Source organism: Sceloporus occidentalis, unplaced genomic scaffold (assembly GCF_023333645.1).
Source record: "Sceloporus occidentalis isolate IW3139 unplaced genomic scaffold, rSceOcc1.0.p SCAF_4, whole genome shotgun sequence".
Lineage (NCBI taxonomy): Eukaryota > Metazoa > Chordata > Lepidosauria > Squamata > Phrynosomatidae > Sceloporus > Sceloporus occidentalis.
In genome coordinates, this window is record NW_028316984.1 from 4375372 (window position 1) to 4392787 (window position 17416).

General features: G+C 41.5%; 1 protein-coding gene across 4 annotated transcripts in view; it reads right to left on the reverse strand.

Moving 5' to 3' along the window:
• LOC149313440 (runt-related transcription factor 2-like) overlaps positions 1-17416 on the reverse strand; it is a 301695-nt gene that overhangs the window by 206582 nt on the left and 77697 nt on the right. For all 4 annotated transcript variants that reach the window (XM_089519110.1, XM_089519114.1, XM_089519113.1 and 1 more), the window contains exon 3: positions 7653-7809. In XM_089519110.1, the coding sequence (XP_089375236.1) occupies positions 7653-7809 (157 nt within the window). The remainder of the gene's footprint in view (positions 1-7652; positions 7810-17416) is intronic.

A 17416-nucleotide genomic window follows, 5' to 3' on the forward strand; every position in this document is an offset into this window, starting at 1 on the left:
AACACACTTCTGCGGAGAATTTAATGGAATGCCCAAAGGACTAGCACCAAATTTGGAGCGTATATTTTTTATGGTCTGACTTACAATTTTTTTAAAATTGGATTTTGAAAGTGGGTTACAATGAAAAGAAAAGGAAGGGAAAGAAGGGGAAATGGGGGGAGAGGGTATATAAACATAGATCAGACATATACTTCGATATTAGCAGGCGCTGATATTTACAAAAATTTATTTAGTCTGATTTAAAATATAGGTTATGTGACATACACAAAATTTACTTGGAGTGGTTCCTTGGTGGGATTCCCCATCATTCGGAAAAAAACCTGGAATTATTGAAAAACTGCTGCAAGATATAGTAACTGTGTTGTTTGCGCCTGTGACATATTCTACAGTTTGTTCCTATGAGTGCATAAGGCATCTCACACACATAATTACAGTGATCTCTATGACAACTCTAAAATAGGTCTAATTGCCATCTACCAATCCCATGGCAGAAGCATGATCTCACCTGGGGGCTTCTGAATGTACTGTTTAGCCTCTTAGATTGCAAACCTAGACTGCATTTACGTAAAATTATATCCCACTGAACTCAACAAGATTTTGTAGTACTCATGTATAGGATAGTATCATTAACCACTACACTTCAATATATATGTATAATACTGCATTTCAGAAGCATACAATATAATGTGACACTTTTGAGAGTGCTGTCCTAGCTGCTATTTTTTTCCAAGTACAATTCAGAGAGCTGGTTCTAGACTATGAGAATCTAGACAGCTTAGGACCAAGACGACCATCATCATCTCTCGCAAACATCCTGCCTTCTGAAGCAAAAAAGGTGGGTGACAAGAGACTGAGCCTTGTAGTACCACTTTGGAGAAGTTTCTCTCTCCCCCCAGAAAGAGAGATATTCTGCTATCGCCACCAGACAAAAACATTTATTCACATAGGCTTCCTAAGAGTTGGGCATTATTTCATGCTGGACTTTTATATTAACTTCCAAATCAGTCTGTAACAGATTTTAATGCCTTTATTTTGTTAATCACTTTGGAAGGCATGACTAAAACACCATTGATATTTTTCATGGTAATTCATGGTAAGAATACTTTGCATCTGAGCACTTGGGAAAAACAGCAGAACTACAATTAAAGGACTGCTCTGAGAACAACAATGAGAAATGTACACACATCAGAAATGTGCAGAAACCATATAAGATTCACTTGCCAAAAAAATTATGTTGATGCTTTAACTGCATCAATACCAGAATATAAAGATGATCAGATTGTAGGCTTCATTGATTTGAATACATAAACAGGTGACGAGAATGGAAAGAAAGTTTTATGCAGGATCAGACTCCAATTAGAACTTCGAACATGAACATCATGTGGATAAAAAAGTTCTCCCACTAGACTTCTTCCTCACCACAAAGTGCCCTGAGTTACTGAGGCAAAGGCAGAGGCCCCACCAGCAAATCCTGCTCATCTCCCAACACTTCTTGTTGTTGTGTGCTTTCAAATCACTTCAGACTTATGGCAACCCTAAGATGACCCTATCACATGGTTTACTTGGCAAGAGTAGTTCAGAAGGGGGGTTATCTTTGCCTCCCACTAAGGCTGAGAGAGTGTGATTTGCCCAAAGTCACCCAGGGGATTTCCATGGCCAAGCAGGGATTCAAACATTAGTCTCCAGATACTTAAGCCACTACACCATGCTGTCTCTCAAAAACAGAGTTATGGCATTCCAAAACATGATTTATTGTCCATAAGATTTTATGTGGGCCAGTGATATAGCTACAAGAGAAGCAAAATTATTCTATTGTCTCCCCCATAAGAATTCTGCAACCACCCTCATTAATTTTTCCTTCAGTCCCCAAATTTCTAGCATTGCAATAACTTAAAACTTCAGTGAAATATTCAGAAATAAATGTTGTCCATTCAAAGCAAAGGGCCAGGCAAAAATACTAAGTCAATGTGAACACAGCCAAACCAAGATTTGGGGGTTTGAATGATTTTCAATGGTGTTTATCACATGGAGGTTTTCTCAGCTCAGATCCGGGGTGACTCTGGTTCAGTTATGCGAATTCAAGTTATAACGTGAATTTTTTATCATACCTGGTTGCCCTTCCATTGCCCTTCCGAACTGAGGGGGAATCGAATCCAAGGGAAGTCATGTGATGTGGATTCAAGCAAAGCAGAGTGAGTGCAAATTGTATTACCACACTGGTGGGATTCAACGATTTGAATCAGCAGCCTTGCACATGCTCAGTGGGGGTCTAAATGCATCGTGAACTTGTACTTTTCTGGGGTGAAAAGGCGCTCAAGTTCTTGTTCCATGTTTTGTGTAATTGCGTGATTGCGTGAATATTTGCCTCGTGAATATTTCTGTGTCTTCTTCATCCCCCTTTTTTATTTTCCCTTCCATTTCAGCAATTTCGACACACTAATAGATAGATAGATAGATAGATAGATAGACAGACAGACAGACAGACATATCTGTATATTCACATTCACACACATACACACATGTGTATATATATATATATATATATATATATATATATATATATATCAAAAAATGAGTTGCCCTGAAAATTGCCCTGAAAGTGAAAGGACCACCGAAAGGAAATGGGGGGAAATTGCAGTGCCGCATCATGGGAAATTTGCAACCGGGGGGGGGGGGGTTTGAGGTGGTGTACCAGAGCAGAAGCAAAGTTGCATTCCACACCAGACCGATTCAGAGTGAAATCGAAGTGAGCTTGGAAGCAATTTCTGTGAATTCACTTTTTACCTATTTCACCAAAATGAGGGGCCACTGTGGAATCACTGCGGAAGTGCCACGGAAGGAGCCCCCATAGAAAGGAATCGCGTGTGATAACACATCATGTTACTGCGTGAATTCGCATTGTTGGACCCGCAGTCACATTGGATCTGAGCTGCAAAAAGCTGCAAAAACCTCCGTGTGATAAATACCAATGTCTCATTCTATGCAATACTAGAAATTTGGGGAGTGAAAGAAAATTGCATTGGGAACAGAATTCTTATTTGGAGAGGCAATGCCCTCATTTTGCCCTTCTCCACAGCTACACCCCTGCCTAGTCCACAAAATTGTTGTTTTGTTGCTATCTCTCTGCAAGTTGCAATAGAGTAAGTAAATAAAAGAGAGACTGACCAGCATATATGTGTGAATATGTTTGATTCTGGGCCATCTTAAAGGAAAACTGTTAGTTCTAAGGCAAAAACAAGCTAAGCCTGAAGCAATGAATAATGCTTCTGACATGACTTTGACTTCAATTGCAGCCATCTTGGTTGTGGATCAGAGCAACAGAAGAGGGGCAGGGGCTACTCCACCATGTCTAGACCCCACCCAGCCCCCCTCAAGTCTCACCTACTGACAGCCATTCCAGCAGGCTGCCAGAACTGATGCCTTTCCACCTGGGGCCCTTTTACACTACATAAGTATGGCACTATGATTCCCTTTCAATGGCCATGGCTATATCCTATGAAATCTTGAGGTTTGTAGTTTGGTGAGGCCATACAGATTTCTGGCTGACAATTCAAAATACAGTCAGTCCTTCTTATAATGGATTTTTAATACATGGATTCAAGCATACACAGTTTGAAAATGTTCAAAAAAAAGTATAAATTTCAAATATCAAACCTTGATTTTCCATTTTTTTTATAAGGGACACCATTTTGCTATGTGATTGTATTGAAATATAATGAAGGAAAAGACTCCTCCCTCCTTAACTGTCATCTTCCGGCCTGAGAGGGAGCAATCAGGCAGACCCAGCTCCATCAGGGTTAGCGTGAAGGAAGAGACTCCTCCCTCCTTAACTGTCATCTTCCGGCCTGAGAGGGAGTGATCAGGCAGACCCAGCTCCACCAAGGATAGCCTGAAGGAAGAGACTCCTCCCTCCTTAACTGTCATCTTCCGGCCTGAGAGGGAGTGATCAGGCAGACCCAGCTCCACCAAGGATAACCTGAAGGAAGAGACTCCTCCCTCCTTAACTGTCATCTTCCGGCCTGAGAGGGAGTGATCAGGCAGACCCAGCTCCACCAAGGATAGCCTGAAGGAAGAGGCTCCTCCCTCCTTAACTGTCATCTTCCGGCCTGAGAGGGAGCAATCAGGCAGACCCAGCTCCATCAGGGCTAGCCTGAAGGAAGAGACTCCTCCCTCCTTAACTGTCATCTTCCGGCCTGAGAGGGAGCAATCAGGCAGACCCAGCTCCATCAGGGCTAGCCTGAAGAAAGAGGCTCCTCCCTCCTTAACTGACATCTTCTGGCCTCCTATTCCCCTCCAGCTATGCTCTGACTGTGTGGGGGAGAGGCTTGGGTACCCTAATGAAGTTGTGAGCTATGCTGGCGGTGGTATAATAGCCACCGGCAGGGCCTCCCATGCCAGACAGGTCACAACCGAAGGGTCTGACCAAGAGCGCCAAAGGGCAGGATGGGCTCTCTAGCCTTATGGCAACCATCCTAGGAGAAGGGAAACTCTAATCCCAAACCCGGGCAGATGGTGCTCGTCTAACCCTGTAAGGTCAACCATCCAAGAGAAGGAAACTCTAATCAAACCATGCTTGTCAAGGCCTCAGCAATCGAACCTCTGGTTTAAAGGGTGAGGCCAGTTCTGTGCACGCTGCACTCCACCAGAAAAATCCATTGCACAGGCTCGAAGGATACATCCAACGTCATCAACGCGCTTGTAGAAAGCATGGATGAATCCTTCCTGAATCTTCATTCGTGAAGTAAAGCCAAGAAGAATATTTAATGGGACTTGAGCACACACAGATTTTCTTATACACAGGGGATCTTGGAACCAAATCCCAGCATATAACAAGGGTCCACTGTATTCCTTTGTAAACAGCCAATCCCAAAATGGAAACATAGCATTTATAGTAGAATCATAGTGCCATATTTGGGTAATGTGAAAACAACCTAGACCATTATGTTCACACTACACAATTTTAGTATTGCAGTTTTACTTGAACTAACATCATACCATCCTATGGAATCCTGGCATTTGCTGTTCAGGGAAGAGTACATATAATTCTCAGCCAAGGAAGCTCTAGTGCACCCCAGGATAGAAACCCCAAGATGTCATAGGATGAATATGCTTTAATTGTGTACTGTAGAAGAACATCAGAACTGTCACCTGAAGTTACTTTTTCCTTCCTCCCTCCCCACCCCTTATTCCTTACATTTTTAATTTTGACTGTCAGATAGAGGGAAGGAACTGTTATATTACTTTTCTTTGTAAGTTACTCAAGGGGTCATCTTAGTTAAAGGATTGGGCATCAATATTGTTGTAATAATAATAATAATAATAATAATAATAATGGCAGCAACACTGTGGCATCCAACTAAGGATATTTAAATATAAGCTATGAATATGTCATTGGAATGTCATTAATGGTATCTTGTTAGAAAGGATCTTTGGAAGCTTATGTTGCAGGGTGGTCTCCATGCTGCCTGGCCAGCCCTCTGCATCTGGGTCCTGCATGCAACCAAGGGGTACAGCTGGGGGCTCAGAGCAGCAATGGGGACATGCCAGGAAAAGGAGGAGAGTGGCAGCAGGCAGGGCCCAAAGACAGAGGGCTGGCTGGCCAGCACAGAGCTCACCTTCCAGCAGCCCCCAAGTGCACCACCAGCAGTAGGGCTGGGCAGACCAGGCTCCAATAAAAGCCATAGCAGGTCCCCCACCCCTGCTGCCTCCATCACTGCAAAGCAGAGAGGGGCAGAGCCAAGGCAGGGAACTCACTACTAGGGGCAGCAAAGGTAGTTGGAAGTTAATTTATAAACATTCAGTTCTGGACCCAGGCAACATGACATCCTAATTCAGAACCTGAAGAATTGTTTTGTCATAATGACAGGAATCCTATGAATATTTGTGTGTGTGTCATGTGTATGTGTGTGTGTGTTGTGTGCCTTCAAGTCATTTCCAATTTATGGTGACCTATCACAAGATTTTCTTGGCATATTTTGGCCCCATTAACACTACCATATTTGCCCTGGGTAGATCTGGGCAGATCTGATAATCCCCACACCGAATCTGTCTGGAATGATATTCACACTACCTTTGCTCCAATCGAACCTCCCCAGCACAATTTACCCTGCTGATGTTCACACTTCACAAAGTAGCAATTTAAGATGGAGCCTCCTGGTTGTTATCAAATGATGTCAATGGTGATGTGTCATGCAGCCATTCATGGACAGCTTGAATGCTCCCCCCCCCCCTTTTTTTTTTTAAGTCTAGTGGCAAGGTTCACATATTCTGTCAAATTTGCCTCTGTTTTTTTCTGCCCATGTAGCAAGTAATATAAGCCTTGGATTTCTCAGCCCCATTCTGCCCCCATAGCAAGCAACAGAAGTCTTGGATTTCTGAGCCCTGTCCTGCTCCCATAGCAAGCTTATGTAAAATAAGCATTCACACATTCTAAATGCACCAGCATTCACATAATCTGTCAAAAAAAATGTCAGTACGAGAGGGGAGGCATGTTCCACCAACTGCCCAGCCTCCAACCTTCATCCCTCCCTTGAACTTGACCTGATCATGATTGGGGACAAGTTCATACTGGCCAGACCCCAGGTTTTATGAAAAGAAACGTCAGAAACTCTGGTTTTGAATAGGCCATGCTGAGGGGCATTTGCCCTGGATTGGATGTGCAAGCTCCTCATCCTGTTGTGGAAAACCTGATGCCAGTAGGAACTTCCCACTTTTAATCCAGGGTGGAAACTGGAGTATATGGTAGTCTGAATGGCCCCTTTGTCAGATAGGCTTGCCACTGCCATCCTTTGAGGCTGAGAGAGAGTGACTTGCCCAAGGTAACCCAGTGGGTTTCCATGGCCAAGTGGGGAATTAGAATCCTGGTCTCCAGAGTTATATCCCAATTCACAAATCACTACATCACTTCAGCATATCTTTTTTTAAATGGAACTCAGGCCCAATACAGATTAGGAGAAAGAGGCAGCCACGGCAACCACATGGCCGCGACAATGATCCGCTGGGAAAAGGAGCTCCGAAATGGAGCTCCTTCCCATGATGCCGCCAAAGTGCCATTTGTGCCCTGGAACGTTGAGGTGATATGTCTTGTGTGCCACGCCATTGGACCCAGTGCAAAAGATACTCCATGGACGTGCACACTGTATAGACGGCACTGCGTTAAGATGGCGCCACCCATACATACTAGGATTCGGGAGCGTGCAGTTGCTGCATGCTCCTGACCCCTAGTATCGGCACTGCCATGCCACTTTTGGCCTCTCTTAGTGATATTTACTACTAACTAAATATGCTTAGGGTCTTTCTGCATAGCAAATACAAGTTTTGGTTCCTTTCTTTATCACTGCCTTCATTAAAAGCATTAAAGAGCAAGAGCATCTACATTTGTATTAAAATAAAAACCCCTTTATGTAACAGAATACTTATTTACTGGCATCAACAAAATTAGGAACTTGCTCTTTTGTAAATATCTTCTCCCAAATTTTGATCCCATTTAAATGTATAAATTAGATATGTAATAGAATTTTGCAGCCATACATTTATCTTATAAATCCTGTTGAAGACAACTGATTGACAGACTAGCCAGTACTGTGTTGTGGAATCTGGTCTAGACTTTGTTTTCTTTTACTATTTAACAAATGTATAATGTAATAATGTACCTCTTCCACTTCTGCCCACGAATCTCAGGTCATTAAACCGTGCCACTTGATTCTTCATTACAGCAGAGGCATTCCTCAGTTCTGCAGAATAGTTTTCATCATTTCCAGCCATGACTGTCACCACAGTCCCATCAGGAACTTCTCCTAAAGCAACCACCTATGAAAGTAAAGACACAGTAATAACGTCTTACAATTTTGTGGCTCTTAGTTTTAAGTCCATCACTGAATTTTGGAAATGTTCAGGTGTACAAATCATGCAAACAAGAATCACATGAAGAAAGACAGTGGGTTATGGTCACTGACCAAGGGTGACTAGACATCCTCCTTTTCCCAGAATTGTCTTAAATTTCTACCTTCTGTCCAAGAGAAATTTCAAAATGTCCTCCATTTTGAGTATGGGTAAGAAGTATGAATTTAAATTTAATATTAGTGTTTTGAGCTTTTATTTTTGTAGTGTCCTACATTTTTTCTTTAAAGTTCTACATTTTGTAGTGCCTTGTCCTCCTTTAGGGTTAAGACATCTGGTGACCATGCGCTGCATCTTTCTTTGCTGTGCTCTTAGCACCCATGTGTTGCAGCCCTTTCTGTATTTGTGAGCCCATATATAATTAGGCTCCTCTCCCTCATTCTGCATGAGGTAGAATCCCAGGTTCTATGTCACAGGATGAAGTTACTCATGCAGAGCTGGCTTACTGCTATAGGCATGCCACCAGATTGGTGTGAGAAAGGTCCAACAGAGAGGCAGTAAAAGGGTAGGGACACTGTCCCACTCCACCGCATTGTTGCTTGCAAGATAGATTTGCTCAAACAGGGTTATCACAAAGGCCAGTCGTTATATTACCAAATTACAAAACTGAGTCAAGATCACATTGGCAACACTTGTATACAGGAACGTTGTGGGACAGAAGGGTAGAGTTGTTACTTTCTCTGTTAACAAGGCCAGCACTTGTCCAGAGGGTACTCTCTTGTACTTGCTACTATGAGCTCCACATCTGTACATTATAGCAGAATGTCTACATATTTGCCTCGAGATCATGTTAGGCCTTTTGCTTTAAAACAATCAGCCAACTAACCAAATAAACAAATGGTTCTTGTTCTCCCATTTATGAGGGGAAATTCCTGCAATAGTTGAATTTTTGTTATTACAGTTTCCACTTTTTGGCCCCAAATACAGCTACATTGCATGAGCATTCTTCCTCTGAATGAAAGCCCCCCCCCCCCCCCAAAATTCTAAAAACACCAATTTAATTCTGCACATAGATTAAGTAACTATATACATTGCATCTAAGTTTTCATGACCCTACAACTGGGGATTTCATGATGCAATATTAAACTTACTGCTGATAACTTATACACACACACACACACTATTAGAGATGTAATTAAGATGATTATTAAGTATACAGTGTGAAAGAACTAATTTTTGATAATCTGTCAGACTACTTTTGACCTCCAACAAAGAGCATTTAACATTGCACAACATGTGGATTGTACTGATCCTCATTTCTTTTTATGTATTATTATTATTATTATTATTATTATTATTTCTTACCCACCTCTTTGCATGGATTGAGGCAGGGGAACATCACTGATTAACAGACACATTACATCAGTTAAAACACATTAGTTAAAATGCATATCAATTTAAAAGGACAAATAAGATATACACTTATATACAAATAAGATATACACTCTGAGAGCCTTTAGGGCTGAATTTATACCCTGATAAATATCGTAAATAAATAATAAATAAATAAATAAATAAATAAATAAATAAATACACATATTAAAACAATCCACACTTAAAATTCATAATTTAAAATGCACAATTTAAAAATAATCTGGATAGGTCTGCCAGAAGAGACTGGTCTTTTAAGCCCTTTTAAATTCAAATAGTGTATGCAGCTGTCGAATCTCTTCCAGCAGATCATTCCTCAGTCTTGGGGCAGCTGCAGAAAAGGTTCCCTGGCTGACAGCTACCAACCTAGGCCCGTTACAAACGGGCATAAAAGTACGGACTGGGTCCGTACTAGGGTTAGAAAGAGGCGTCACTTCTTGACGCCCCTAACCCTAGTACGGACCCAGTCCATACAAAATGGCGGCGCCCGTTCCACACAGGGGTTGCCATTACGACGTCACCACTGCACCGCCTCCAAACGGGGCGGCGCGGTTGTGACATAGTGGGGCTGCGCGAGGGCACCTAGGGCGCCCTTTCTGCGGCCCCGGAAGGAGCTCCATTTCGGAGCTCCTTCCAGCTTTGTGTCGCTGGGCACAGCCTTTACATGGCTGTGCCAGCGACGCAGAGGAGAAAGGGACCAAGCGGCCCCTTTCTCCTCCTCCCCGTCGCTGCCGAGTGTCCTCAGGGCTTGAAGCCCCAAGGACACACCTTTCCAGGCCACGGGGAAGTGGCCTTTTGCAGCTTCCCCACAGCCTGGAAAGTGGCGGATCGGGGCCTCGGAGGCTGCCGTTGTGGCAACTCAGGCCCCGATCCAGCGGGGAAAGAGCCGTTTACAGGCCGCCCCAAACGGCCTAGTCTTTTCTGACTGGAGTAAATGTCTGCCAGAGGACCTGGGGATATGGGGTGGATTATATGAGAGGAGGTAAGCCTATAGGTAAGCTGTCTCCAAGCACTACCATGTAGGGCTTTTAAAGGTAATAACCAACACTTTGTACCTTGCCTGGAAATGAATTGGCAGGCAATGGAGTGATTTTAATATTGCTGTACTCTAATCATTCTTGGATGTCCCTGTAATCAATCTGGCTGCTATGTTTTTGGACTAGCTGAACTTTCCAAACTTGATACAGAGGTAGCACATTGCACTGAATGTACAACACATGGCAGAAGTCCAGCCTTGAAGTGACCAGGACATACACTACCATCTTGAGGTCCTCCAACATTAGCTGGGGCACAGCTGGCATATCAGCCGAAAGTAATAGTAAGCACTCCTGGCTGTCACATCCTTCTGAGCCATCATTTGAAGCAACAGATCCAAAATCCTCAGGCTGCAAATTGTCTTTCAGGTGAGTGTAACACCATTCAGGACTAATTGACACCAGGTTAGGACCTTTGACAGTCAGCACTTCTGTCTTGTTTGGATTCAGCTTCAATTTCTTTTTCCTCCTCCAGTCCCTTACCTCCTCCAGCCAGTCATTCAGAGGAGACACTTCTAAAGAGAAAGATACTAACTCTTTCCTCTTTGGCGGTGACAACTCTTCTATTAGTTTATAAAGACGTCCTTTTAACAAAATTATATAAGATTTACAAATTATGAAGCTTTAGCTCACTTTCTGCCTGTGATATGCAAGCATGGATCATGTTGGCCCCACAAGTCAACCCATCATGCCACTGAGTGTCTTGAGACTCCCTCACTCCACCTACTGATGCACAAAACCATCCTACTTCACCAGTAAAATTGCAGAGGACATGAAATGCAAAATACAAATGAATTAGTTTCTACTTGGCAAACTGAGGTGCAGGCACAGATTCAGTGGCACCCTGCACCTCCTTTGCACATTCACAAATTTCTCTCTCCTCAAAACAAAACAAAACCCTCTCCATAGGTTTGTATTGCCCACCTCAAATATGGTTTGGAAACATATAACTGGATAGAATGAACTTGGATTAACCTTCACAAATTTCGTTTCTACAGTATTTGCAAATTAGGCCCTCAAATTAAGATTGTGTCCCAATATTAACAGAGATACTGGAATATAATGTACAATTCAACCCATTTTAAGAAAATTAAGAAAAAGTTTTGATATTACATGTTAACTGAGCCTATGAAAAAAATACATGTTTAAGTATCTTTCACACTATGTAATTTAACTGTTCTCTCTTAGAATGGTCTCTCTTGCAGTCTCTCAGTCCTCTAGTGCAACTCTATAGTCAACCTCTGCTGGAAGTCATTAATTTCAGTAGGGTTCACTATTATCCATGGTTTCACATTTCCACAGTAAATCTAAAAATGTATCCCCCCTCCCCAGATATGAGGAGGTCATGATGTACTAAGGAATTTAACAAAATATCATCCTTCAATTTTTTCAAAATATCTAATTTCCAAATATACTTCAGCTGCTGTATACTTTCACACAAAAGGTGAGTGCGTAAAAAGAAAAACAGACAAGAGTCTTAGCAACGCTTGCAAACTACTTTTCTGAGACACAATTGAAAAGTGGTTTAATATATACATATGGTTTACTGTAGTCTGGTCAAATACAAACTAGTTTGCCTAGCAAAGAACTTCCCCTAATTCAGTCTAAGGAGATTCCAAATGACCATGGCCAAAATGGACCATGAATATATGAGCTACAAATGTAAAACTGAAGTCCTTTGGCCACCATAATTGGCATCATTTGAACAGTGGATAATGGTTTTTAAAAGGTTTTTAAAGTACTAACTATAACACGGTTTGCTAGGATGGGTCCCATTGTAAGAGAAAGATGGCATACAAATGAAATAAATCAATAAATAGGATGCATTTTTTAAAATAGTAACAGCTACCTTTGTCTTAAAACATGCTCTATTAAAAATAACTCCTCTCACCTAGTTTTAGCGAAAAGTACATTTAATACTTTGTTTAATATGTAATGACTCCCTGTAATTTAAAATAATAGAGATCTGAACTATATTTTGTTAGATTGTGAATACTATTGGCATGCTGTTTCAGCCTTAAGATATTTAAACCAGTAGACAGGCCTTTAACAACTGCAGTATTACTGAGCTTCACACTGGTTCAATTGCTTCTTTAGTTTACTACTTCAAACAACTGTTGATACATTTATTTATACTGCACCTGCTTTCCTAGCCTAATTTGACACTACTAGTGACAAATTAGAAAACTAATTTCCTATTAGAGAACCGATTTACTGATAATGATGACTATAGCCACTTACTTTGGGGCCCCATTGACTCTAATAACAAGTGAGTTGATGACTGGACACAGTGCTGGCTGGACTGGAGTGAAAGAATAACCGTATATAAATAAATATACCGAAAAATGTAAACTAGGTTCATCTTACCCTTTCCCCCAGCATTAGCCTTTCTATCTGGTGTAACAGTTAGTCCCAATTAGAACAAAATCACTGAATCAAAGGAACTTACAAACATTTTTATTTTACAATATCTATTGATTCAGTGGATCCACTCTAGTTGGGACTAATAAATGGATTTAGTCCTTAGAAATCAAATCGAAAGGGAAGAATATAAATGTTAAAAGAGATGTGTTTATGCGCATTAGAAATTAGAAGAAACTATGGCTTGAATTTTGGAATCTGATAGGGTCAATTTGGGTTTCTGGTTTTGCTTGCTTGTTTGTTTCCCTTAAACTATGTACAGTTAAAGATTTCTGAAAATAACTAAGATCTAATCTGCACTGTAGAGATAATGCAGTTTTGCACTGCTTTAACTGCCATGACTCAGTGCTATGGAATCTTGGGATTTGTAGTTTGTTGTGGCACTAGAGCTCTTTGACAGAGAAGGCTAAATAGCTCACAAAACTACCAATCCCAGAATTCCACAGAACAGAGTTATGGCAGTTAAAGCAGTTTCAAGCTGCATTAATTCTGCAGTGTAGATCAGACCTACCTACACTGATGGAAGATCTGAGACGCCATGCACTCCACTACTGCTTTCACAGCTTCAACAAACTAGCTTTCTATACCTTGTTCAAGCCTAGGGAATAAAGGCATGGGATTTCTTCAAACAACTTAATTTCTATGGGCATCCATACAATACAATCCAAAAGTTACTGGAAGTTTTCTTCTTCTTTTTTCCAGGGGCTTAGCGTGGGATCTGGTAACCTGGACTCACTTGCAGGCTGCTATGCATTCTGCACTCGTCCCTTGAAAACCTGTGAGAAATCTATGGCTTCTGCCTGATTGCTATCATTCGCTGTCTTCACTCTGCATGAAGCAGTTTGCAAATAGCACACTGAGATAGACATTTGGAAAACTATCCTGTGTGTGCCTCAACCCAGGAGTTCTTTCTTTGTGAATCTTCCAAAACATGTTAGTTTTCAGGTGAGGAGCAGTGCTTAGTAGCACTTTTTCACAGGTCGTGCTGATGGTAAGATGACATTTTCAGTACTTTTAATTACAATTTTTATCAGTATACTATACCAGAGTTGTAATACTGATACAAAAAATCGTCCTTCATTGTAATTAACACACAAACAAACAAACAAACAAACAAGCTTCATTTATATACTGCTTCATACCACCTAAGCAGTGTCTAAGCGGTTTACAACTGTAAGCTAATTTGCCCCCAACAATCTGGGTACTCATTTTAGCAACCTCCTCAGAAGGATGCAAGCCTGAGTTGAGCTTGAGCCTCTTTGCTGATCTTGAACTCGCAACCTTGTGGTTTTGAGTGAGTGGCTGCAGCACAAGGCACCAGGGCTCCTGAACTCTGTTCAGTTCTGAAATGTTAGCAAGGTGACCTCTGAACCAAATCTTTAAAATGTACACACAAAGGTAATACAATAAAAAAAATTACAAGCATAAAGAGATATTTTACATTTACTAAACTAACTGTCCACATCCATTTATTTGTACATGTTCCATTTGATGACTTGATAACAGTACAAAAATGCTAATGTAGTGTCTTATGTATACCTCTTTATATAGTATAATTAAACAAAAATTAACAAGGTGTCACTACTGATCAAATCTGTGAAACAATTTCCTGATCTATCTGCAGCATGCAAATACGGTTGTATAATGTGAAGATACAGTGACCTTTCCTTAGACTGTGGTGTTGTAGTGGAAGTAAAGAACTAGAGTTGTCTGGCTTTTTTAAAAATGCAAAATTTCCCCCTAAATAGCCACTGATAAAAGTTTCTGGACTTATTTGGGAACAGAGGGTGTACCCACACTGCAGAAATAAAGCAGTTTGACAGCACTTTAACTGCCATGGCTCTATTCTACAGAAACCAGGGATTTGTAGTTTGGAAAGGCACCAGTGCTCTCTGACAAACCAGGCTGAATACCTCACCAAACTACAAATCCCAAAATTCAGCAGAATGGAGTCACGACAGTTAAAATGCTATCAAACTGCTTTATTTCTGCAGTACAGAAGAGCTGTCGGTCTTCTGAAAGCAGCAAAATAGATTCACAGCTATGTATGGCTTGTACTTCTCAGGGGTTTTTTAATATTAAAAAAAAACTATCGAAAGTTGAAATAAGTTAGACATTGTGCCCAGAAAAACACATCATATATAGGATGGTATTTATTCATCTTGGAAGAAACCTTTGTAAAGTATGTCTGGTGTGAAATGGATTTATTTCTAAAAGGTCATTCATTTGAATGTAAACCCATATAGCTGTCAGTGAATATGATGCCAGTTGAATATGCAGGGTAGACTTAATGGTCAAGTAGATACTTCACAGCAGGATGCTTTATATGCAGAAACTAATTTGACAGGGTTGAAGAATATTAGGGAAAATTTAAGTAGCAATGTTTCAGTCTATCATAGTTCAGCTGTTGTGTTAAATTATCCTATGTACATTCCTGGTTTTGATTAGAAATGTTAAATATCCCACTGGTCGGGCATCATGGAAGATTAAGCTCCTTTTCTGAAGAATTCAAACTGGACTTATGGAGAAGAAAGACCAATGCCCTGAGCCTAAACATTTTTATTTGCAGGCTTCACCGATTTCAGCTGAACTTGTCCATGGTCTGCTAACCACACATCACAGTTTTACTTAGTAAAAAAGCTGTTACATAAAGCCATCTATTTGTTCACACCATATTAGAGTGTTTAAAAACATTGACGTAGAAAAGAATATGGCAGAGTGGGCCTCGGCCTAAGTTTTTTCCATCACATTCCCACAACTTTGGGATTTGGGGAGGAGGACGATGCCACCACTGAATCCACGGATAAGGTTACCATGGCCTGTTACAGACAGCCAAAATAAAGCTGCTTCGGGCCTCTTTGGAGGTATGCTATTTAAATGATGTATTCATCCTAAGAATCCGGAAGCTGCACCAAAGCTGCACTCCGGTGCTTAGGAATGGAGTGTGGCTTTGGCGCGACCTCCAGACTCTTAGGACCCATGCATCATTTAAATAGCATACCTCCAAAGAGACCCGAAGCAGCTTTATTTTGGCAGTCTGTAACAGGCCCATGTATCTTCTAGGGCGCGTTTTTAGAGAACGTCTGGAATATAGGTAGGTCTTAAAACCTGGGCAAGAGAGAAAGGATGGGTGAGTGTGTGGGCAGGAAGTACTCTAATATGAGTAATAATAATGTCCCTGGCTTATTTAGACATGGGTGGTATTTAAGCTTCTGTGTGATCCGTCTAATAGCCCAGGCTCTGTGCCTCCCCTGGCAAAACAAGCATCTTCTTGGCAAACAATTCCCTAATCTTTCCAGTAGGAGTCCAGCACAACCTACTGGGAAAACCCATATGGGCATGCAGGCATAGGCCTGTTACAGACTGCCAAAATAAAGCTGCTTGGGGTCTCTTTGGAGGTATGCTATTGAAATGATGCATGGGTCCTAAGAGTCCGGAGGTTGCGCCAAAGCCACACTCCATTCCTAAGCACTGGAGTGCAGCTTTGGTGCAGCTTCCGGATTCTTAGGATGCATGCATCATTTAAACAGCATACCTCCAAAGTGACATGAAGCAGCTTTATTTTGGCCTGTCTGTATGGGCCCTTAGACACAATCTACAGCCCATTTTTGATAAGACTTGTTTTTAAAGGATAGTTGATCTTTTCTCTCCAGTAAAATCAGCAAAAAACAAAACAAAACCTGGAGGTGATGTATGTATGTCTTCGCAGTTTCCAAACAGAACTTTACACCTATTGCCTTGAAAAGACATGCCCAAGTATCAAAAGAAAAACTTGCACTGAGTTCTTTTCGAGAGCAACATCGGAGCATCAAAAGGAACACCAAAACAGCCACCCGTTTTAGGTTGGTAACTAAAAAAAAAACCCCAAACAAATGCCAAAACAATTAAAATGGCTTTAGAAGCCATGGGTAAATTATAGGGGAATCTAAGCCAGCATTTTCAGTCTGGAAAGGACAGCTTTAACAAAGGCACACCCCAAGAGTCTGCCTAATGTGAAGGGGAAGGCAGCTGGATCTGGTCATCAAGAGAATGGTCATCAAGAGGATGGCAAGAGAATGGTCTGTATTAAGTGGTATAGAAATGTAAATGTTAAATGCTGTTGTGGTTAGCCTGATGATTAGCACAGAGGTTTAAAAGATTAGCTAGTGTTCTAGCTGGGCTAATGAGAGCCAGCATGGTCCAGTGCTCTGAGTGTTGGACTAAGGCTCTGAGGAGCAAGGCTTGATTGCTCCGCCTGGGGCAAGTCACACTCTCTCAGCCCCAGAGGACCCTGGAAGGACTTGGAGGCTCACAAACGCAAGCTGGGGGATTTTTTACTTTAACAGGGGAACCCATGAGGTCTTTAAACAGAGGCTGGATGGCCATCTGTTGATTGTAAGTTTCTGCATGGCAGGATGGGGTTGGACTGGATGACCCTTGTGGTCTCTTCCAACTCTATGAGTCTATGATTTGCCATGAGTGCATGTAACAACAAGAGTTAGTTTGTTATGTGGGGAATGTTGTTCTTGTGAGAGTTGGTGAACCCTGGAGCACAAAGGTAAGGAGAGGAGAAGGGAAAGAAAAACCAACCACCTTTTGACACCCCCCCCCACCCCCAATTTAGGTGACCTTTTTATGGATGTCCAGATGACCTCAGGACAGTCATTGCTGACACTCTATTAACAAGGAGAGGCAGAACACTCCTTTTCTTA